At 33.1% G+C, this 17,091-nt stretch overlaps 4 protein-coding genes across 8 annotated transcripts; 3 read left to right on the forward strand and 1 right to left on the reverse strand.

Annotated features, from left to right (window-relative positions):
* Nucleotides 1–95: 95 nt before the first annotated feature.
* LOC122518758 (putative inositol monophosphatase 3) lies at nt 96–4,341 on the forward strand. Of its 4 annotated transcripts, XM_043637836.1 has the most exons (9): nt 96–308; nt 1,228–1,423; nt 1,535–1,620; nt 2,505–3,178; nt 3,256–3,665; nt 3,730–3,736; nt 3,839–3,844; nt 3,928–4,027; nt 4,182–4,341. In XM_043637836.1, the coding sequence occupies exons 4-9, from the start codon at nt 2,938–2,940 to the stop codon at nt 4,321–4,323; spliced, it is 906 nt and encodes a 301-aa protein (XP_043493771.1). In that variant the 5' UTR covers nt 96–308; nt 1,228–1,423; nt 1,535–1,620; nt 2,505–2,937; the 3' UTR covers nt 4,324–4,341. The 4 variants fall into 4 exon arrangements, with proteins under 4 accessions (XP_043493771.1, XP_043493769.1, XP_043493773.1 ...); XM_043637834.1 differs by lacking the exons at nt 96–308; nt 1,228–1,423; nt 1,535–1,620 and adding an exon at nt 2,042–2,309 and having other exon boundaries at nt 3,730–3,844; XM_043637838.1 differs by lacking the exons at nt 96–308; nt 1,228–1,423; nt 1,535–1,620 and adding an exon at nt 2,245–2,309 and having other exon boundaries at nt 3,069–3,178; nt 3,730–3,844.
* A 373-nt stretch (nt 4,342–4,714) lies between these two features.
* LOC122518763 (ubiquitin-conjugating enzyme E2 W) lies at nt 4,715–7,488 on the forward strand. The gene is made up of 4 exons (XM_043637844.1): nt 4,715–5,191; nt 5,768–6,115; nt 6,177–6,252; nt 6,345–7,488. The coding sequence occupies exons 1-4, from the start codon at nt 5,147–5,149 to the stop codon at nt 6,356–6,358; spliced, it is 483 nt and encodes a 160-aa protein (XP_043493779.1). The 5' UTR covers nt 4,715–5,146; the 3' UTR covers nt 6,359–7,488.
* A 1,260-nt stretch (nt 7,489–8,748) lies between these two features.
* LOC122518761 (F-box/LRR-repeat protein 16) lies at nt 8,749–15,644 on the forward strand. Its single transcript, XM_043637840.1, has 7 exons — nt 8,749–9,610; nt 11,345–11,700; nt 11,819–12,112; nt 12,212–12,503; nt 13,317–13,512; nt 13,629–13,777; nt 13,855–15,644. Exons 1-7 carry the CDS (start codon nt 9,514–9,516, stop codon nt 14,001–14,003), a joined length of 1,533 nt encoding a protein of 510 aa, XP_043493775.1. The 5' UTR covers nt 8,749–9,513; the 3' UTR covers nt 14,004–15,644.
* On the reverse strand, nt 15,399–16,971 carry LOC122518762 (DNA-directed RNA polymerase III subunit RPC8). 2 transcript variants are annotated; one of them, XM_043637843.1, is made up of 6 exons: nt 16,857–16,971; nt 16,563–16,768; nt 16,308–16,491; nt 16,039–16,179; nt 15,845–15,969; nt 15,399–15,759 (listed from the first exon to the last, which is right to left on the reverse strand). In XM_043637843.1, exons 2-6 carry the CDS (start codon nt 16,671–16,673, stop codon nt 15,706–15,708), a joined length of 615 nt encoding a protein of 204 aa, XP_043493778.1. In that variant the 5' UTR covers nt 16,674–16,768; nt 16,857–16,971; the 3' UTR covers nt 15,399–15,705. The 2 variants fall into 2 exon arrangements, with proteins under 2 accessions (XP_043493778.1, XP_043493777.1); XM_043637842.1 differs by having other exon boundaries at nt 16,563–16,771.
* Between the last annotated feature and the right edge of the window lie 120 nt (nt 16,972–17,091).

A 17,091-nucleotide genomic window follows, 5' to 3' on the forward strand; every position in this document is an offset into this window, starting at 1 on the left:
CCCTCTCTTTGCGATACCCCCACCATTTTACACCCCACACGCGCCCTACCCTCTATCTCCTTACTTTCTTCAACCCCCTCCCTCTCTCTCTCTCTTTCTCTCTCACTCTCTCTTTACATATACCTTTCGTCCGTGGCGCGTTACGTTAGCCAGTTCGATAGATGATTGCGTTTAGATATATCGTAAAAAAAAGGAAGAGAGAGAGATTTTAAAGGTCAGGAAGAAAATTTCAATACATATAATGTATATATATATATATATACGATCAGGAATCGAATACAAATGAAGCACATTGCGAGTACATCAATGTGAGTATACAAATATATACGTATAATTAAATGAACGATACTAATTTAAGAAAAAAATAAAATAAATAGTTACAGAGAGAGAGAGAGAGAATATAGGGCCGACCACTGAATAATTTCTCATTGAATATCTCGACGGTTAAATTATAACACCTCCCAAAATTGGGCATTACAAAAGTACATACGTACGCGAAGAGAGTTAAAGAATTCTAGGAAATTAGAGAAAAAGAGAGTAGATAAAATGTAAGTTTGTGGTAAAGTGTTGCTACGCGCGTTTCCTCGTAAGCCTCTCCTCGCGTTTTCTATACACACTCCGGTTGACCCGCTTTCGCACTTACCCTACCCGTATTACATGCCACCCCCGCGACGGCTAGATTATCTCTTGCTCTCGACCTCCTCCTCCTCCTCCTCCACCTCCACCTCCACCTCCACCTCCTCTTCCTCCTCCTCGAGTCGATATCCCACGGTGTTTCCTTCCTCGTCACTCTCCTGACCTTTCACCTTTCACGACGTTCGCCCTGCTTTTGCAGATCGGCCCGAAATGTGCGACCTACCTTATCGGCTCTCTCGTTCTTGCCCTTTCTTCCTTTTTTCTTTCCCTTTCTATCTCTATCTCTCTCTCTCTCTCTCACACCCCCTCACACGTACACCAAAGCAACCCCCCCTACTCTTCGATTTTCCCTCCTTTGGCTGGGCTATCCGCTCGTTCGAGCGACCTTCTTACGCGAGATGCGCGCATATGTGCGCGGAAGGGATGAATGAGGGACTATATATAATCATTTTTCAAGATATTTTCTTTTATATTTCCTAGTATCTATCTATCTATCTTTCTCTTTCTTTCTTGCTTTAGTATTAGGAAGCGGCTTCGAGGATTCTATCAAAGAATATATACTTAAAGTAACAGCACCCCTTTGTCTTCCAGAAACTCCGATCCTTCTTGAAACGCCCCTTCGAATGCAACCCTAAATACAGCAAGCATTTATATATTTTTAATATTTTACCGGGATGAAATTCGAATCGCTTAAGGAAACGTACATACGTGTTTGTTTGAAAGCAAAAGGGTTCTAAAGTATTTTTGTTTTTAATCTATTGTAGAATTAATTTTTACATCTAATAAGGTGATGTCATAATAGAATAGGATAATAGAATAACAGGAAAGAGATAATTAAAAGATTAAACTTTAAGTATATTGTTAATGAAATAATTAATCATTTTATTGTTTTTTACAGGATTCTTTATGATAGATTTAATAAGGAAAATTATTGATAAAAATGATAGCAACAAGATATCATTAATCCTCAGCGACATAGTACAGGTAATCTTTAAGGGTTATATACTTTTAAAATATATGGTATATAATTTGGTTTATAATGTATGGTTTTGTAAAACATGAAGATTAATTTATATGTTGAATCTCTTAAGACATGTTTCAATTGTCGTGGATATAATTATAATAGGAAAAGTTGCAACAAAAATGCAATTTGCTGAACGTGTAGTTTAGGAAAACATAAAAATAGAAAGTATATAAATTACTGTTTATTATTTACAATAATCTTATAGTGCAATTAGATTTTTCTATAAAGTTGTTATATGTTTTATATTTAGTAATAGTTGCTAGGGTTTATTTATGAGAAAGGCTGATAGTAACTAGAATGAAATATTAATATCTGTAAGTTGGTAAGACTGTAAAGTCTACTGAGCTGTTGGGTAACTTTATATATATATATATATATATATATATATATACTGTTAAAATGAGTATATGTATATTGTATATTTAAGATAAATTATTAGGATATATTTGAGAAAAAGATTGAGTGTAACTTACTTAAATAGGATTTTGTAATGAAATTGTAAGGACTACTAAACCGGAAGTTGTACGAACTTATCTTTCTAGTTTCTTTTTCAGTCTTTTTAAAATCTATTGTAATAAAGTTACAATCTTGTCATACGATTTTTCGAATTAATTGCGAATAAACGACATTGTGATAATTTTATATATATGTGAGTAAAAGAATGTATACACTTGTAAGTAGTAAAACCATATCTATGGTCTTCCTGATTTAATGAAAGTAGTGTATGTATATGCGTACGCTGTGACGTGTAGTCAGACATAGTAATGCGTCATTGATACAACCACAAGTCATTTTTACGTATTATGCATATCACGTGGTATTGAAAACAACTTTTTTGCTATAGGAAGAAAAATTTTTAACAAACGCCCCTAAGCCGCCTTCCGGGGGGAGTATCCACGTGTTCGCATCGCGAGATGTAGGTGTGGCTCGCATACCAACTAAAAAGCTCCCTGTTTTCATTTACCCCCTCCTATTATAAAGGGGGGTCACGGTTCCCATAGTAGATTTCAACGCTCCTCCCCCCTAGGTAAGCTTGGAGAGGTTTCTCCCAGGTACTTCTATCCTTACTAATGAACTGCAACATACCATCAGTGTTTGGTATTAAAAACAGCTGGGCAAACTTAAATATTTGTAGTACTACATGAAAACTTTGTTACCAAATATCATTGACATATCCGAATGAGTAATTTTTATACAAGAAACTATTTGTGACAAGACCGATATTTGAATGATTATAAATAAATAAAAAGAAACAAAGTTTAGTTATTAATAAACATATGTTAAGAATGAATGTACGTACGAGAAGGTTCAGTCTTTGTGCGATTCTATTATTATTAGGGGCACTTTATTTCTTTTCAAGAAAATCTTTTATCCTAGATTCAAATAGTAAGAATATAGTTTCTCTTAGATTGTTGCTCAATGCTGCTATAAAAGCGGCAGAGTTAGGTGGATATGAAGTCGTTTATGTACACGACCAAACAACATTTAACGTTGAAAGTAAAGGGAAAACTAAAGAAGGTAATGCATATTATCTTGAAGAAAATATATTCTATATTGACTTTTTAAATTTATTGTATCTTTCCTATTTTAAATAGGTGTAAATAATCCAGTAACGGCAGCAGATTATAGATCGCACTGCGTTATGTATCATTCTTTAAAGGATGCATTTTCAGGCATTACTGTGATATCCGAAGAAGCATCGAAAGACTGTGATAAAGTATTTGTACCTGATCCTTGGGTTCCTGTTAGTAATCTCAAAGAATATGATATCGGAGATGACTTTGAAAATATTGAAGATATCACTATTTGGATTGATCCTTTAGATGCTACTAAAGAATTCACTGAAAATTTGTTACAATATGTAACGACTATGGTTTGCATAGCTGTTAGAGGGAAACCTGTAATAGGTGTTATTTATAAGCCATTTGAAACTAAGAAAGAACATAAATTATATTGGGCTTGGGTTGGTCGCGGAGCATCACCAAATTTGTATAATTTGCCCAAGGTAATATATCTATAATAAATTATTCTTTATATGAATTTTATTAATGTCTACTTTTCTTTTACAGCATGGAGGTAATGAACCACCAATTTTAATTGTATCACGGTCACATGCTGGTCAAGTTCATAATATTTCCAAGATTGCTTTTGGTGATTTTCAAATTGTTTCTGCTGCAGGCGCAGGTAATATATATTTCTTTAATTATTCATAATGAAAAAATGCAATGTCATTCTATGTTATTAAAGAAATTGTATTTTATGTTTAGGTTTCAAATTTTTAGAAGTAGCAGTTGGAAATGCCACTGCGTATATTCATACAACCGCTATTAACAAGTGGGATATATGTTCTGGAACAGCCATTATTAGGTAGATATTTTTTAACACTTAGGCAATCGTGCAGGCCACAGTAAACTGTATGCGTTCTGTTTGATTTTCTCATCAAGTTGGTTAAGTGTAAATATTAAATTTAAACGATATCATTATTTTATAAAATTAATATCATTTTCTTTTTTATATGTAGCGCTCTTGGTGGAAAGACTACATCATTATTTGATGGACACTTTATTAATTTTGATTCTAGTGATACTAAAATATTAACATCCGGTCTTTTAGCTACAATGACTGGTCATAATTGGTATTTGGATAAATTTTTAAATATATAGTTGACATTTTTTTATTTATATTCGTGATTTTTTAACATCAAAATCTAGTCATTATTTTGTATAATACATTAACAAGATCATTATTACCTTATCTTTGCAACAACTATTTTTAACAATAACGAAAAACTATTCTTTGATGTATATTTTATAAATATAAAATTTATATAATTATATACATATATGTGTATATATATATATAATTATTTCAACAATTTTATAAAAAAACATAACTAAATCTACTCAGAATTACATGTGTATGTAAATAAAAAGAAATTGTTTATGATCATAAATGATACTAATATCTACACACTAAAAATATCATTGTTAATATTTATTATAAATTATTAGATTATTTTGTATATAAAGAATAAGATATTTTATCTTTAAGATTATTACTAATAATAAGATATCGTGAAAAGTTAAAAGCCAATCGAAATCGATATATATCGTTCTCGATGACGTACGCGATTGGTCATTACGGGTTAAATTCGACCAATCGCTTTCGTTAGTTTTACGTAAGTTACGCGATGATAAGAACATGGCGGATGCATTTTATGTTTTATACCTTTGACGTTTCAGTCTATGCCCTATGTTGGGCTTTATCGTATTTTATCAAGATATAATATATTGATGCAAAAATCTTGGCCTGTCTTGTAGAACGCATCGAGTGGTACCAGTCTAAATTAAAAAATAATATAAAATGCAAATTTTCAATGTTTAATTGATGTTAAACTTTTAAATAAGTTAAAGAAAAAGAAGAGGAAAAAAATGAGAAATACAAACAATTATTGCATTCCGCAATGAATAGCGGTTATGTTTTCCAATGGAAAGTGGTTTAACAACAATGGCGGGACTGTCTCCGTCGAAAGTAAGCTCTTTAATATGTCACTTATCTCCTTACAAAAGAACAATTCTTTGCATATACCTTAATTCAATACGGATACCTTGCTCATTTCTCATATTAAAACTAACGATAGCACAAACAATTATTAACGAGATAAATAAATGTTAAACGATAAGATATAATGTAGTCCACGTATTAGATTAAACTTAGTGTCAAATTGGGACGCTTATTTCATTAATTTTTTACGTAAATTTATTTTAATTATCTATCAGTTCTAAATTACTATTTATTGTCATTTAAATCCGTCATTGAGGTATTTTAAATCGAAAATACCATTTAAAATAACGGGATCTTCGAAAGTTTCTTTTATTTTCATTATTTATTTTATTTGTCATGCTCCTTATAACTGATAACTTTTTGAAGTTTGCCCTTGATGATTCATACATCCTATTACTTTATTATAATGTTGTATATAATTGTTTAGATATTTTATGCGATGTCTCAATTATGTACATTATTTAAAAAGAAACAATTAACAAAGAAATAATCATCTATATTAAAAAAGAGGATAAATTAAATTAATTTGTTTAATTAATTTAGCGGAGGTTACAGAAAGAATTAATGTCATTAATACGTGAACCACCACCTGGTGTCAGAGTAGACGGTGATTCAGCTGGACAAAATTTGACGCAATGGATTGTTCACATGGAAGGTGCAAAGGGTACCTTGTACGAGGGTGAAAGATTTCAATTACAATTTAAATTCAGTTCCAAGTATCCTTTTGATTCACCAGAAGTAACATTCATTGGTAATATACCGGTTCATCCACATGTTTATAGTAATGGTCACATTTGCTTATCAATTTTAACCGATGATTGGTCACCTGCACTCAGTGTGCAAAGTGTATGCCTGAGCATTGTGTCAATGCTAAGTAGTTGCAAGGAAAAGGTAAAAGATCTATTAGAAACATCTGACAGACATTTATTAAATACAAGACTATAAATTTTAGAAAAGGCCACCGGATAATTCTTTCTATGTGAAAACATGTAATAAAAATCCAAAGAAGACTAAGTGGTGGTATCATGGTAAGGAACAAAGTATTCAAGTAATTAATAATAAAGGAAAGTATTGTATAAGTTGTACAGTGTACAATAACATTTTTTCTTCTTTTTACTAGATGACAGTGTCTAAAGGCAAGACCCATACAAAAATCTTCAAGTTGCAAATGTATGGGTATTATTGGACCAAATGGAAATAAATGTTTCCTGTGTCTTAAAAGGAACATTGACAAGTTTTACAAGTAAATTGCTGGGATTTTAATACATAGCTGAACATGTAGGTGCATAAGCTAGAAAAGTGATAACAGCTTTATGACATACTTACGAATCGTAATAAAAGTAAAGAAATAAAAAGGAAAGAAAGAAAATAATATGGCAGTTCAAAGTACGGAAGTCGAATTATTACATTGTTAATGATAATGAAATGTATTACATCTTACAATTAGATTTAAAAAAAAAGAATATTAAATTCATAATGCTAAGAGACAAACAGTTAAAGATAAGGTTTAGATAAAAGAACGGTAAAATTTATTGTTTTTTTTTTTTATAGAATAGCAAATCTCTATTTGTTATTAACAATTAAGACGTATTAGAAAAAGATCTCTTATTATTATGTAATATTAAAACAATCATGGATACTATCGCACGATGTAACTTCTTTGTTTATAACATTAACTCTCGCAATAAGAGTGAAGCATGGAAAGTAATTGAACGTTAGTTATGCATAATCTACATTATAAAGAAAAAACAAAAGTAACAAAAAAAGATGGAAAGATGTTATTAACATGAGTAAGAATACAAGTAGCACCGGTCAAAAGTTATTTCATACTTATTATCTCTTTTACCCCATTTCGAAAAAGTTGAACATTATCTTTATGTAATCATTGTGTTTTCTCTTATCTTTTATGAAGTAGTATTACAAACGTGATCATGAGTTTATCTTTATACGAAAATTGGTTTAGTTTGCGTTCGATATGTATATATATACACAATATATATATATGATAGTAGTCTTTCCTGTATAATGTTTAAACGATGTTTACGTACGATAGCTCTTCATATTCTAGTATGATAATACGGCACCGCGTGTTTAATAATCTTTTTATGTTATACATTTTTTATCAATTTAACGAAAATCTAGTGTATCTTTTTTCGTATTAAAAATAAAGTCTATTGCTTTGCGTTATATTATAAAACACCGATATTATGCATTTCCATGATTGCTCATCATCGAGAGGAATAAAAAATTAGAGTAGAAATGTATTATACTGTTAAAATAATCCCTGACAAGTTGTTATTTTCTACCGCATAATCCAAATTTCTCGCGTGTAATCCAAACATTTTTAAACGCGGTAGCAGAACAATCATGGTCCACGTTTGCGATCGATGATCAAACATCCGAGCTATTCTGGTGGAATTAATAAATGAATTAAATAAAGTGTGTCGTGATTTCAAATTCTAAATAAGGAAAACAAAATAAATACAAATAAATAATTAATCGAGCCTAGTTTGATTCGTAAAGAACGAGTAAACGTATCCGTGACATTTGACAACAAGTTAGTATGACTAACGATAGATAGCGATCTCTAATTAATGATTCACGATACGATACGATACGATACGAGACAGTAGAATAGATATAGTTTATTTGAAATAAATTTAAGATGTCTCCTTGCAAAAAAAAACCAATCGATGTTCCATCGTTATTCATCGATTTCACTTATACGTCTTATAGAAAAATTTCATTAGTGCAAAACTAACGAAGTCTGACGTTTGAATAAATGCATTTGGTGAAACAATTTTTATTTTATACGTGGATGGATATGCATAGTTATATATATATATATATATATATATATATATATATATATAAATACATAAGTACGAGCATCGAATGAAGGAAGGAAGGAACGAACGGGCAATTGATTTTGTCGAGCACCAAGCAAGAACCTTGAAGCGTGTATCTAATCGCAAGCGTATCGGTTCGAATGTCGGTCATCGCGTTTAAGTTTTCCCAATAACAATTAAAAATTTCATTATCGAAGGACAATATCAATAATAATATCAAAATCACAAATGAAATAAATAGAAATTAATATAGCTAGCTACTATATAATAATTTTCCGAATAAAAGAGTTCAAAGCCCAAATCGAATAATTGGCATGATTTGATCGACAAAATGTTTTTCTATTTGTTCTCGAATAAATTAGAAACGCAATCTATCGTTCCCTTAGCTTATTTGCAATTTGTTCACGTTCTACGCCATTAAGATCAGCCATTCCGAGCTTCTAACTCGTGCGTGATACAACACTCAAGGATAGAAGAAGAGTCTCTCTCTGAAGAAATTTCGCTTTGTCGTTATACTCGTTTAAAAGGTATATATTGAGAAAGAGAAAGAGAGATAAAATAACAAAGAGAAATAGAGAAATAGAGGGAGAGAGTGAGAGAGGGAGAGAGAAAAGAGACACGAGTCGACCCGCGCCTGGAAACTACACTCTTGTCGAACTAAGTGGGGGCAGTTCGGGCAAGTTTAGTACGAATATCGATTCAGTCTCGCGCAAACCACCCCCGTGTGTGCCGATGCTTCAGCTCCACCTTTTGGGGGAGTTTTTTCCACCTCGCTTACGTCCGACGACGCTCGACATTATAAACATAGATTCGGTGAAAGAAGGAGGGGAGGTGAGAACGAGTTAACGAAAGAAAGAACACGAAAGGAAAAGCTTTAGCACGACTAGAACTTTATGTTTGAACGTCGAAACAAACAACTCCTGCTTATCGAATAGTCGACGGGACAAAGAAATAATACAAAAGGAAAATATACGTATACGTAAGAGAAAAGAAAAAGAGTATATCTCGGTTCGAACCCCTTCTAAAAAGTATACACACGCAGTTAGTTCTTCTAGGATCGACGACAAGCATTGGTCCATGAAATGAGACTAGTGTGTAAGCTCTAAGGGTGGTGGTAGAAGTGGGTGGTGAGGTGAGGTGTGCTGATGGTGGGGGGGTTGTTTGGGGAGGTTGGAGAGGATGATGGTGGTAGGATCTGAAACTAGGGTTGAAGACACCGAAGGAAGCTTTTATGTCTCCCGTTAAAGGGAAGCCTTAGAACTTAGGAAGAGGACACAACACGGCGGAGGTGACTCCGACTTACCGCCGATCGAACATGTCGCGATTTCACGAGGGACGGACGAAATCGTGTTTCTACTCTTGACTACTTGTCTTATCGAGAATATTATCTACCAAAAGGGTTAGCGAAAAAGGTGTTTGGTGATTCGATCATCGATAGACATGTCTTCGATATCAGCTCAAGGTGTCGTCGAGAGAGCCAGCGCTGAATTGACCAAGAGGATCAACGGTTTGGGATTGAGGACCTCGAAGCATCATGGTTGGTGATAAAATATATCTTTTTATTTGATTTTATTTTACTCGTTTTCTACGCTGACTCTAACTACCCCCCTTTAATCATTTTTTAGACAAATGTGCAACGAAAAATATCGTTTCTCGAGCAAGATTGTTGTTCAATTTACTTTTTTTGATCATCGTTATATATGATTTATTTGTCGAAGAGTAATTATTCGTCGGACTTATCGTCTATGACTACTTTATATGCAACCTCGGCGGCATTCATTTTCGGTAGAAGAGGCTCGTTACGTAATAACGAACGAGTAAGAGTAGAAGAGGTGCCCCGGTGGTATTACAGAGATAACAACGCGTCAAATCAACGCGTTTTTTCCCTTTTTCTCTTTCATATTTCCTTTCATTTTTTTTTTCTTTTTAACTGGTAATTAGAAACTTTAGATAATTAGGTAGAAGGATAAGAGGGGAAATATATAAAATGGAAAATATTCTTATTACATGCGAATAAACAACACGGTATATACTTTATTCCATGTCATTTATAATTTTTCACATAATTTTCTTCTTATCGTCATTTTCGTAATCGATCCCGACGCTCGTTAAAATACGAAAGGTGAATGTATATATATATATAAGGGAAAATGAAGATTTAAAGTCTTTCGTTTCATCCATCGTTATGCAATTTTGTCGACGAGTCGTCCACTCGTGGTCGTGTTGTGTTCACGGTCCGATTAACCCGATCCTTCTCGTTCTCGGCCATTAAATGGTATGCCTCCCCATCCTTTATTTTCCTAACTCGAATTATTTACGAAGCGTCGATAGTCGCCGCAATCTTAACTGCAGTGAAATCGATAGCATTCGGCCGCGTGCGTATAAAAATAGAGAGAGAGAGAGAGAGACAGAGGCTCGATGTACTTAGGGAGAGAAAGCGAAAGGAGAAGAAGAAGGAAAGAGAGAAAATAAAAAAAATGTGAGAGAGAGAGAGAAATAGGAAGCCAAATTTTTACTTTCTTTCCCTTTGATGTTTTTTTCCTTTTTCTTTTTTTTTTTTCTATTCAGAGAACGGTCTCTTCTTTAAATCTCACCTGTTTTTTTACAGAAAAGAAGAAAAAAAAAAGATGTTTCGTTATGTTATTTTAATCGTTCTGTGATTTAAAAGCTTGTCGTCGTGAACGCCAACTAAAATGACGTCGAGGTTTACGAGGAGGGTCGTAAAACATTTCACGTGTGCGTACTACTCTCGATGCACCGTGATCCTATACGTTCTATTGTTACCATTAATAGTAATAATAATAGAAAATAGGAAGGGAAGGATTGTCGAAGAAGTAAGGGAATAAGTAAAAGAGAAAAAATAAAAATAAAATAAAAAAAGATAAATGGACAGGGGATAAATCGTAAAGTAACGCGGAAAGCATTTAATCGAAGGTCCCCGCCAATCGAGATGGGGGAAAATAAGAGGAGCAATTCTAAGCCTTGCGACGTCCATTTATTTTTATCTTCTCTTTCGAGATTATCACTCGAGATAGGTGGAAACTTCTAGGCTTCTTTCTTTTCCCATTGGAAAAGAAAATAAATTAAGCGACGCGTTATAAAGGAGGAAAGAACAAAAATTGTATTCGCCATTTTATATTTGTATTCTTTTTTTTCTCTACTTGTTTTCTTTTTCTTTCTCCCCCGAAACAACGCGCGCCGAAAAAAATTTTTAGATTAACTCGGTCAGATTTTGTTGCAACTATATTTTCTTCTTATATTTTCAATGCAGGTGGAGGGAGGACAAGCGTCATGGAACGTGTTACGAATGTATTTTGCGGTGGCGGTGGGGTGGCATATACGAATTTGCAGAGCGCGAACAACGTGAACGCGATTCCGGAGAAACCGAGTAGGAGCGTCCCGACGTCGATGAATAACATGTCAACAGGAAACAATAAGACATTGAACAATGGTACAGGTAGCAGACCTAGGATATCACGTAACAAATCTAAAAACGTCAGCCTCGCGAGTGGTGGAACAGGAGGGTATGTCGCACCTAACACGTGGGAACAGTTGTTGCAAGATGATCATTTCCTTGGACGATTCTTTCTTTATTTCAATGCCACCGAGAGAAGGATATTAGCTCAGGTAAATGATTAATTATAAAATAAAGCAATAGGAATAACAATCTTACTGTCTCTGCCAATGATTACGTTAACTTTCTTATTTTTTTTCTTTTCGTTTATTTACAATTTTTATACACAAGGTATGCACAAGATGGCGAGACGTTCTATACGCGAGACCAAGACTCTGGGCAGGTTTGATACCAGTAGTCAGGTGCCGAGAAGCTCGATCTATGCCATCCAGCTCGCGTACACGACTTTATGCCTCCTTGGTAAGGCGAGGTTTCCATTCGTTAGTTTTATTGGGTGCCGCGGACGAAGATATACCAGAGTTAACACACGGATTTCCTCTTGCGCAACGATACGTACATTCCTTGTCATTACGATGCTGTGCCGTCACCGACCGGGGTCTCGAAGCTCTCTTAGATCATATGCAGGTAGGATGATTATGACGTTTATGCGTTCATTACTAGCTCTAACAAAACTATAAGGAGATAATTTATCTAAACGCATTTGTGTCTTATCTCATTCGTTAGGCTCTCTTCGAATTGGAACTGGCTGGTTGCAATGAAATCACCGAAGCTGGACTCTGGGCTTGTCTAACGCCTAGGATAGTATCCTTGTCCTTGTCCGATTGTATAAACGTTGCGGACGAGGCCGTGGGTGCAGTAGCCCAATTGTTACCAAGTCTTTACGAATTTTCGCTCCAGGCTTATCACGTAACCGATGCCGCATTAAGATACTTCAGCGCAAAACAGAGTAGCGCCCTTAGCATTCTCAGGCTCCAATCATGCTGGGAACTTACCAATCAGGCAGTAATAAATATTGGTGAGATATCGTATAATTTGATATCATTTTTATTTGATTTGATTTGATTTTATTCTATTCTTTAACGATCGCAAATGTTCTCGAACGATTTTATTTTCCTTTGGAAAATAATACTTTATCGATCACGTTGGTACACGATGATTCGTATGATGTCACGTCTCTTTAGCGTACAATCGTATAATTCATGTTTGCGCGTGTCGATCCGTAAAATACGTCTGTAAATGGAAAAACAAGATCTATGTGTGTGTGTGTGTTTGTTTGCGTGCACATATCTAGCTAGCAGACTCATTTGTCTCTATGTACTTTAACGTTCTAAGAATATGATAAGCACTTTACTACCGGCCGGCTAAAACGTGAAATTGAATCAGTCACACACACGTGCTGAGGATTAAATATAGAATTAAGGAACAGCTTTATTTAGCATTCAAGCTGTCAGTCAGGGTCGTCTCGTATATTTTACGGGGCCAAAGATTAAGAAAAAGATAATTGTAGGTCTTTAAAATATTGTCAAAGAAAATAGTTGAGAAAATGCAATGGAGAAATGCTCTACGTATATATCATCTTCTCAAATGTTACTCTGTGATTAATCATAATGTTTAATGAAGATTCAAAGCATACTTGTATATATGCCAAGGGACGAGATTTTGTAATCATAATTCATGGAACATTTGCGATCATATAAAATAAATGTCTAATTTAAAATTTGATTAATGTATAAATTCATATTATATCTATTACGTATATCCGTAAATCTAAATGCGTTATAATTTTAGATAACGGTATCTAGCTCATATAATGATTTTTCTGTCGCAGTACATTCCTTGCCAAATTTGACCGTATTGTCACTTTCTGGATGTAGTAAAGTGACGGACGACGGTGTAGAATTAATAGCGGAAAATTTGCTAAGACTTCGTTCCTTAGATTTGAGCTGGTGTTCGCGAATTACAGATGCAGCCTTAGAATATATCGCCTGTGATTTGAATCACTTAGAGGAACTTACATTAGACAGGTAAAGATAAAACAACGATGTTAAAATGTATTTCTTCGAAGCATACATGCGCATATGTATATATTGTAATTATTTCAGAGAGATATTATTTACGTTGCTTTTTAACTGTTTAATAGATGCGTCCACATAACGGATATTGGCGTAGGTTATATTTCAACAATGGGATCCCTAAGTGCTGTGTTCTTGAGATGGTGTTCACAATTAAGAGACTACGGACTTCAGCACTTATGCAATATGAGATCCTTACAAGTGCTTTCCGTCGCTGGTGAGTCTCTTTTAAATGTTACATACTCTCAATCATTTTTAATAACTATTAAATTAATAAAATCATTATATTTCTAGGTTGTCCATTACTCACTAGTAGTGGCTTATCTGGTTTGATACAGCTTCGTCACTTACACGAATTGGAGCTAACTAACTGTCCAGGAACGTCGCGTGAGCTCTTTGATTATTTACGAGAACACTTACCACGTTGCCTAATCATTGAATAAGAGGAACCGAGTGTGCTAACTGCGGTATTTGCTATACAACCTCTTTGATTTCGAACGTATGTATGTATGTAGTAGCGTATGATGTTGCTCGAGGGTAAAAAGGTGCGAATTTAAAACGACAGAAAGACTTGTATTATTTGTATACAGAAAAAATATGTGCAAAGCAATACATAGAGAGAAAGAAAGAGAGAGAAAGAGAGATGAAAAAAATAAATGACAATGATACATACGAGCAAAAAGTAAGTATATATATATATATATATATATATCACGCAAGCGAAATGCAGAAGATGACGTCCATATTCTGAGAGCATACTAAATATGTTTTTCTCCTAACGGGCAAGAAAAAAAAAAGAAAATAAAAGAAAAAAGATCACACGCGATATAATAAATTACATTAAGTAGTATTTAGGCCTTTTTAATACACCGATGCCAGCATTTAACTGCACTTGTCATTCTTCGCGTTATGTTTTAAACTGACTATAGTTTTATTATCTTCTTGTCTGCGTAATACGTATAGATACATAATACATTATCCTCTTTATAATTGTTCTCGAAAGCATGTTTTATCGAATACCGCAAATACTACCCTGTTTGTTCGATAAAAACAAGAAGAGTATCTGACAATGAGGCAACAAATTCACCGATTCTTTTGCTTTTCTGTATGTTATTTCAGTAGAAAAAAATAAAGATGAAAAAGAAAGAAAACAAAAAAAAATAGAATGTGTTACGCATGACATATTTCATAAATGGTTAGAGCTGTGATAAGATTTGTGTTACACAAAATTCCATTTAACTTTGAAATGTTCATAATATATTATTATATTATCGATATTCATGCCGCTTTACTATTTGCACCTGCAATCGGAATATTAGATAATTTGCTTTAAACAAATCCTTCCTAGAAAAAACTATACTGTTACGAGACATTTACGAAACATGTTACCGGTTTATCTAGTACTTTATTCTTAAAAGATATGCTTCATATAATCTGTTTTATAATACATGTTATTGAAATAAGAACTGAGATCAATTATTACATATTTATATATTATGAAAAATGATATTTGTATTCGTGATTTTACTTGAACATTTACTGTAATGGAATTATTAGCATTTTTTAAATTTATAGTTTAACACCTCGCGTTTTAGTTATTTCGAATTTCTTTGTGCAACGGCGCGTTAACAAAAGTCTAATATAATATAAACAGAGTATTTCGTATGTTTAAAAGTATTTAAGAATTTTACTATTTAGTTAAGCCAATAATATGTCGTTATGTGACATATTAAACATGTTAATATTTTAAGATAATATCGATGGAAATTTACTATTTATGTTGTATTTATAATAACTCGCGTATAATAAGTTTTAGGTAGAGAATTAGGAGAAAGATCTGTTTTCTATAAATTGTAATTATTTCTGCGTGTGTTTATCACGTATTTAGTACACAACATCTTTGTATATATTGTACAAATTATTCTTACTAATTCTGTTATCAATCAAAACTAAGCGTAAACATACCTGCACATAAAAATAAATTGTATTGGAAAATATGTCACTTTGTGATGCAGGTCACAGATGTAACATTCTATGATACATTGAGATGTGCTGTGAAATATAAATTTATTGATGAAGATTCATTACTTTTAAATGTTGTATTTAATAAGTATCCTAAGTATTCACTTCGCTTAGTTTAGTCTTCTATGCATTTTCCCACCAAGTAAGTAAACCAAGACCAGGTTCGTCTATTGCACCCTGTGCGATTAAGCAACGAAGAAAATTAAATAGCAGAAACATTGAATATTAACAAATATGATACTTTCAATTGGTTTGCACTTACATTCAGACTATAAGGAGATACATTGCTAGCCTCAGCTTTTTCAACATTTTGATTAGAATTTCTAGGACCCGTTGGTAATGTTTCCTTAAAGTCTTCTTCGAATACTCTGAATCTAATACTTTCACCTATAATAAAATTTAAATTACTCGATAAGGAAAATAATCAAAAGCAAAATGATTACGAATGATATATACCTGGATCCATAAAAAGATCATGTTTTCCTCCATCTCCGGTGTCATATTCCCAAATCCATACTCTTTCTTGAAAATCGAATCGAGAAGGATGCTGTAATTTGTGAGGCGGAATGACAATGTCCTCGAAAAATCCTAACGTTACTAAAATAGAAATGAAAGTTGAAATTTTAATGCACATATATATGCATTATTATTATATAGAAACAGGAACTATTATGTTTCTATTATACAGAAACAAAATAATCTTCAGAGATAGTTCATTTTATTACCATGTACACCATCTGGACCACAACTACGTATTTTTCCTATTAAAATTTCTTCCATAAATGGACGGAACACTATAAACCTAAAGAATACTTTCGTATGAGAAGAACCATCTCCAGGAAAAATATATGATTCTTCTATTTTTGTTATATCATGCAACGCAATACAGAGACCCACATTTAAATATACCTGAAATTTGAAATATATTATTCATATTCGTATCATTAACTAAAAAATAACAAATTTTTAGATTGCATTACCTTATTAGCTAATTTTCTATTTAATTCGTCAGTGATTGCATCATTTAATTTTCTTTTAAATTTCCATGGTGGTATTCTCACAGTATCTTTTAGTTCCACAAGTACAAACATTTTTTAAATTTGTTTATTTACAACCAAATTTAAGAGGTTATATTTATCTATTAAATATAAAGCACGATTTTCTCTTCGCCGTATATTAATACCATCTACTAATTAAAAAAGATTATTACTTTTTTCGAAATTTATTTCTATTTAATAAGATTTTTACATATACAGATAGTTCATCATACGTACCTAAGAATATAAAAGTGATAATCGTACACGTGGATTTGTTTTTTACCGATCCTAACCTTACATTGACATCTAAGTTAGTGTAGTTATTTAATTTAAACGGTGATCAAGTAAGCTACACGAGTGAACCAATAAGTGGCGCAAGGACCTGGAAAAAATAATCGCAAAAGCCACTCTAGTGGCAGGCCTGCTAAGCTGATATCGGTAATAGTATTGCTCTACCTTTATATTATCGAGC

This window comes from Polistes fuscatus, unplaced genomic scaffold (genome assembly GCF_010416935.1).
Source record: "Polistes fuscatus isolate 324 unplaced genomic scaffold, CU_Pfus_HIC Scaffold26, whole genome shotgun sequence".
Taxonomy (NCBI): Eukaryota; Metazoa; Arthropoda; class Insecta; order Hymenoptera; family Vespidae; genus Polistes; species Polistes fuscatus.

Coding starts and splice junctions, on each gene's coding strand:
- LOC122518758 (XM_043637834.1), top strand. CDS start 2,938: ATGTTAAGAATGAATGTACGTACGAGAAGGTTCAGTCTTTGTGCGATT. Junction 3,179..3,255: donor TAAAGGGAAAACTAAAGAAG/GTAATGCATATT, acceptor TATTTTAAATAG/GTGTAAATAATCCAGTAACG. Junction 3,845..3,927: donor TGTTTCTGCTGCAGGCGCAG/GTAATATATATT, acceptor TTTTATGTTTAG/GTTTCAAATTTTTAGAAGTA.
- LOC122518763 (XM_043637844.1), top strand. CDS start 5,147: ATGGAAAGTGGTTTAACAACAATGGCGGGACTGTCTCCGTCGAAA. Junction 5,192..5,767: donor CGGGACTGTCTCCGTCGAAA/GTAAGCTCTTTA, acceptor TAATTAATTTAG/CGGAGGTTACAGAAAGAATT. Junction 6,116..6,176: donor TAAGTAGTTGCAAGGAAAAG/GTAAAAGATCTA, acceptor TATAAATTTTAG/AAAAGGCCACCGGATAATTC.
- LOC122518761 (XM_043637840.1), top strand. CDS start 9,514: ATGTCTTCGATATCAGCTCAAGGTGTCGTCGAGAGAGCCAGCGCTGAA. Junction 9,611..11,344: donor GAGGACCTCGAAGCATCATG/GTTGGTGATAAA, acceptor TTTTCAATGCAG/GTGGAGGGAGGACAAGCGTC. Junction 11,701..11,818: donor AGAGAAGGATATTAGCTCAG/GTAAATGATTAA, acceptor TTTATACACAAG/GTATGCACAAGATGGCGAGA.
- LOC122518762 (XM_043637843.1), bottom strand. CDS start 16,673: ATGTTTGTACTTGTGGAACTAAAAGATACTGTGAGAATACCACCATGG. Junction 16,492..16,562: donor ATAGAAAATTAGCTAATAAG/GTAATGCAATCT, acceptor TTCAAATTTCAG/GTATATTTAAATGTGGGTCT. Junction 15,760..15,844: donor TATCTCCTTATAGTCTGAAT/GTAAGTGCAAAC, acceptor TTAATCGCACAG/GGTGCAATAGACGAACCTGG.